The sequence below is a fragment of the Mauremys mutica genome, chromosome 11, assembly GCF_020497125.1.
Source record: "Mauremys mutica isolate MM-2020 ecotype Southern chromosome 11, ASM2049712v1, whole genome shotgun sequence".
Taxonomy (NCBI): Eukaryota; Metazoa; Chordata; order Testudines; family Geoemydidae; genus Mauremys; species Mauremys mutica.
This window is the reverse complement of record NC_059082.1, coordinates 50,361,986-50,366,906: the sequence shown is the minus strand read 5'-3', so window position 1 is coordinate 50,366,906 and position 4,921 is coordinate 50,361,986. Positions and strand designations below refer to the sequence as shown.

General features: G+C 54.7%; 1 protein-coding gene across 1 annotated transcript; it reads right to left on the bottom strand.

The window, feature by feature from the left end:
• Positions 1-3,207: 3,207 nt before the first annotated feature.
• LOC123344104 (transmembrane protein 100-like) lies at positions 3,208-3,579 on the bottom strand. Its single transcript, XM_044979893.1, has one exon. It carries the CDS (start codon positions 3,577-3,579, stop codon positions 3,208-3,210), a length of 372 nt encoding a protein of 123 aa, XP_044835828.1.
• Between the last annotated feature and the right edge of the window lie 1,342 nt (positions 3,580-4,921).

Genomic DNA, 4,921 nt, shown 5'->3' with positions numbered 1-4,921 from the left:
TGGTACTTCCCAGGCACTTGAGCCCAGGTTCTCCTGCATCATCCCTGGCTGGGCCTCAGCCTCTCACACTCAGCTGGGGGCACTCCAGTTTGCAAGGGAGCTGCTCCAGACTCTCTTCCTGCAAGCTCCAGGAAGGGTTAGCGCACTGCACACAGATGAGTAGGAGGCAGCAGGCACTGGTTGGTACAGTCAAAGTCTGGTGCAGTTGGAACCATCACTCTGATCACTCCTAAAGATGCAAGAAGAGGCTGAGGCAAGAATGGTACCTGGTAGGAATGCTTGAGGCCAGGGCACCTGCTACCTTTCAGCAGCTTGCCCACTGAAGAAGCTTGAACTGCCCTTTACTGTTCTGCTGCCTCTCCTTTTATCTCACCAGAATGAAGCCACAGTTAGAGATGGATCTGACAGTGAATCCACACCCCCTTGAAACTTTGCGGACATTTGGTTCCAAACTTTATAGCTCTTATAATGGGCCCAAACTGGAACCCCACATCCGAACACCCTCAAACTTTGGGAAAGAGATCTGAACCTAAAAGCTGCTGCTCACTCCAGAGATCAGCAGAGCAGACGTGGTTCACACACAGTCCGGCAGCCCAGAAAATGCCAAGGATTTCACTAGGCTGTTGGGGGCTATTTGATTACAGCGTACAGAAAGAGAGGAAGCAGACATGCCTTTAGGAGCTTAATTATAGAAAGCCAGTCCACTTCTTGGGAGGAAGCCAAGCAAAAAGGGGTTGACCCAGCAGGCTTCCATTCCTCCTCCTACCCACAGACGACAGACTTTCTAAAATTCACCATCTCTTTCTCTGCTTTTGCAAAACAGATTCAAAGATTCTAGGACAGAAGGGACCTCAAGAGGTCATCAAGTCCAATCCCCTGCCCTCATGGCAGGACCAAATACTGTCTAGACCATCCCAGATAGATATTATCTAACCTACTCTTAAATATCTCCAGAGATGGAGATTCCACAACCTCCCTAGGCAATTTATTCCAGTGTTTAACCACCCTGACAGGAACTTTTTCCTAATGTCCAACCTAAACCTCCCTTGCTGCAGTTTAAGCCCATTGCTTCTTGTTCTATCCTTAGAGGCTAAGGTGAACAATTTTTCTCCCTGGGGAGGCAGGGTCCTCTTCCCAGTCTTCTCTCTTTCCCACTGGAACCTGCACTACTGTCCATCATTAACATCTTTAGGGTAGGTAACAAAGGAACATAACTTGGCTGAAGATTTTCTGGGAAGGGAGCATAAAAGAAGGCACAGGAAGGCCACCATGGGTTCCCTCCCCCATCTCTCCTTAGCCCCGCCTTCCCCCTTTCTAGGCTCCTGTCCTTATTAGTTCAATTTTTCCATTTTTGTTGTGTTTGGGGAAAGGCTCTAGCTACTGCAAAGCCAGGAGAGCAGCCACTTTCTGTAGCTCCTGGCACGTCTCTGTAGGGAAGAGTCTGCAGTGGGCTGTTTGAAGGAGTGTGCCCTCTGGGGTTGGTGTAGGATGGGTGACCCCCTCTGTAGATGGGAAGCAGAAGGGCAGCTGATACTGTGGTCCTCCTTGTTGCAGTTTGGCCAGACCCTGCCCCAGAGATCCCACCAGACCAGAGTGAAAGACTAGGCTAAGGGTGTGGGGCAGAAGGTGCTTCCCAGAAGGGTGATGGGGAGAGAAGACAAATGGTTGGTTTAGATTAAAGGGATTTATACCGGTGAGCCTACAGGTTCGAGTTGGGTCCCTTGCTTCTTAATTCAAAAAAAGTTTGTAAAATACCTTTCCCCTCCTGCCCCCTTCGACTGCAGCTACAGGTCCCAATCTAGCCACTGCTCTGTACCAGTGGGAGTCAATATCCCCTTTATACTCACTCTCCTACCACTGTCAAGATCTACTCTGAACATGTTAGCAAATGCCCCCCTTCCTCCAGGATATCCTCAGCTTTCTCGCTCCTGCAGGCAGCTGTAGCCTCCCCTCCCTGCCAAATGGTTTAGGATCCAGTGTCAGCTCAGCTACATCATGCATTCGTTTCAAATAGCTGGTGCAGACTGCCTGCCGCTGGGCCAGCCCAGCAGAGGGCCAGAGAGACATCCAATGTGAAGCACAGACACATTCACCCTGGGCAGAAATCCAGTGCTTTTAAGCCTTCTCTGTATGCCACAGCCCTGCTCCACAGTGAAGGGCAGACCAACCTGGTATCTTCTCTTACTGTGTGATGCATCTAGTGGGAGGGCACGCCCTCCTCTGACCTTCCCCTGCTACCTGTGCCCCCAGCCATGCTCCTCAAGGAGGGCATGGCAGCCAGGCCCCAGCCCTTCCTCTCGGTGCTAAGCCATGCTCCGCAGAGGAGGTCACCCCACCCTGCTACCTCAAGTTTCAGCCTCCCTTGCCACCCTCCCATCCCACATCAGAGGTGCTCCCTTTTCCTTTAGCTCTTCGGGGTTCACTGCATCCTCCCATTGCCCACTGAGTGTACTGCTCCTCCCTGTCTCCACTAAACACAGAGATGGCGTCTGCTTGTCCCTAAAACTTCCTAGGAACTCCCCACGTCGCATACATTCCTTTTGAAAATCCAGTAATGGCCTTTGGTCCGGGACGTCTGGTTCTCTTGGAGAAGGGGGCCTGGGATCCAGGTATGACCGATGTCTTTTTGACACCAGTCCAAGCATTTCGAGTCTCTTTCAGCCCCCTCCCCCCATGCCCCGAGACAAAGGCAGAGACATAGGGGGGGCACTAGTTCTGTGCCTCGGCACCAGCTCAGCAGCTTCTTGGAAAGTTTCAGCTGGATGGAGCCAGGTCACTTGCGGGTGTCAGATCTCCAGTGCCGCGCTTCTCAGCTCGAGACAAAGCCGCTCTTTAGAAATGCTGTGAGTGGCCGCGGAGATGGGCAGCTCCGCTTTCTCCGGTGCCTTTTTAAAGCTAGTTCCAGCACTTCCACCCGGAGCCTGTTGCTCCTGGAAAGTGAGCTTGTCGGGAGAGTCTGCTGCGCCGCCAGCCGCGCCTCCCTGCTGCTTGCAGAGGCGACTTGGAATCCTTCATGGGCTGCACTTGGACTGGCGGTGACATGGCTCGGCTCAGGCAGCAAACAAGGGCAGGCAGGAGCCAGGCTCTCAAGTGCTGGTGTGGCCCACCGAGCCCCCCACCTCCCCCATGGGGCGCAGGAAGAAGGGAGATGTCACCAGCCTGGGTCTACCGGTTGGGGTTTGGTCTCCGCGCCTCCGCAGGCCCACATCATAGGGCTCCCTGCTCTAAGGGGAGAGGCTCCTCTCGCTGCCGCTGCCTCTGCCTTTCCCGCTTGGCCCGCCAGCAGATGTAAGCGGCCACCAGCAAGCCCACTCCGAACATCAGGGTGGCCACCGAGACCGCCTTGGCGATGTCCATCTGCGGCCCATTGATGATGAAGGTGATGCACGTCGCTGCGACGCCGATGACCAGGGCGACGATGCCGAAGGGGAAAATGCACCGGTACCAGGATTTCTCCGTGCCCCCCGTGGCCAGAGCCAGCTTATTGAGCGTAGCCGTGGAGTCCGTGGTGGCGGCCAGAGGCAGCGCTGGCTTCCCTCCTTGCAGACAAGTCAGCGAGTTGGACTTGCAGCCCATCATATTGGCAAGCGAAGCAAAGCAGCCAAAACAAGGGGAGGGAGGGAGAGCCGGGCGTGGGAGGACCCCGCGCCACCACTGCTGGGCTGCTCTGTGAATGGAAGGAGAGACGCGGGTCCTACACGCTCTGCCTTTGTCTCGGCTCGCGCCCGCCTCCCCGGGCCACAGCTAGCAGCTCGCGGGCCGCCCCTGGCTTTCTGCGGGGAGCTTTGGCTCCGGCTCTTTTGCCGTAACGCTGAGCGGGGATTGGCAGACGAGGGAGGTGAGATCACGCCTGTGGGAGGGAGCCTGTGCAGCCCTTAACTGTTTCAGGGGCTCTGGCCGGGGGGTTCCCGGAGCCCCGGCTAGGATGGTTCTAGGGACTCGTCTTGGAGTGAGTTTTCCCAGTTCCCATTTGCTTGTACAACGCTAATCGTTTGCCTGGCACTTAGCAAAGGGCAGGGCCCCCCATACGAGGGAGTGAAATCAATGCCTATGGCCCTCCAGTGTTCAAGCCCAGCATGTGGGATTCCTCCTGCTAGGTGCCACAGGAGCCTGTCCCACACCACAGCATTTGGGGGTTGACAAGGGACTGTTGTTCCCCATCTCCATCCCCCTCCCCCCTGCCCTCTCCTTCCACTATCAGCAGCCTCGCACTCCTGAGCTGGGCTAGCAGAAAACAATCTTCGGACACTGATGCAGTTCCAAGGAGGATTTCAAGCAGGCAAGTCCATATGTTAAGACCAAAAGTAGGAGGTGATGGAAGACTGAACCAGTCCCTAGGGGAGGTTTGTCCATATCACAGCACCTCATATAACTCACAAATGGGAATCCAGAGCTGAGGCACCTGGCATGTTACAGGTTGTTCTGTGTTTGTACAGCACCTCCCACGAAGGGCTCATTGCTGGCACTCTGAGTGCTCTCACAATACAAATAAATCAATAACGAAAGATTCAGGTGCTCTGGCAGAGCTGTGAGGGGTGGGGCCAGCACTTAGCTTGGAGAGCTGCAGGTCAGGATTCAGGTGCTCTGGCAGAGCTGAGAGGGGTGGAGCCAGCACTTAGCTTGGAGAGCTGCAGGTCAGGATTCAGGTGCCCTGGCACATCTGAGTGTGGGGAAATCAGGACTGGAAAAGCAGGGGATTGTCGGTGGTAAGAAGCAAGGTGCCCACGCAGAGCAACACACTGGGAACTTGCCTGCCTGCAGTATCTCGGGACCAATGTTCCTAGTCTCCATTTCTCGAGTGCTAAAATCTTAAGTAAAATGCTGTTACTATCAGTTTAAGAAGTACATAAAGGATCACAGCTCCCCTACAGTGTGAGAGCACTGAGCCGTGCCCTTTCAATGACAATCGCTATATGTGGGA

Coding starts and splice junctions, on each gene's coding strand:
- LOC123344104 (XM_044979893.1), bottom strand. CDS start 3,579: ATGATGGGCTGCAAGTCCAACTCGCTGACTTGTCTGCAAGGAGGGAAG.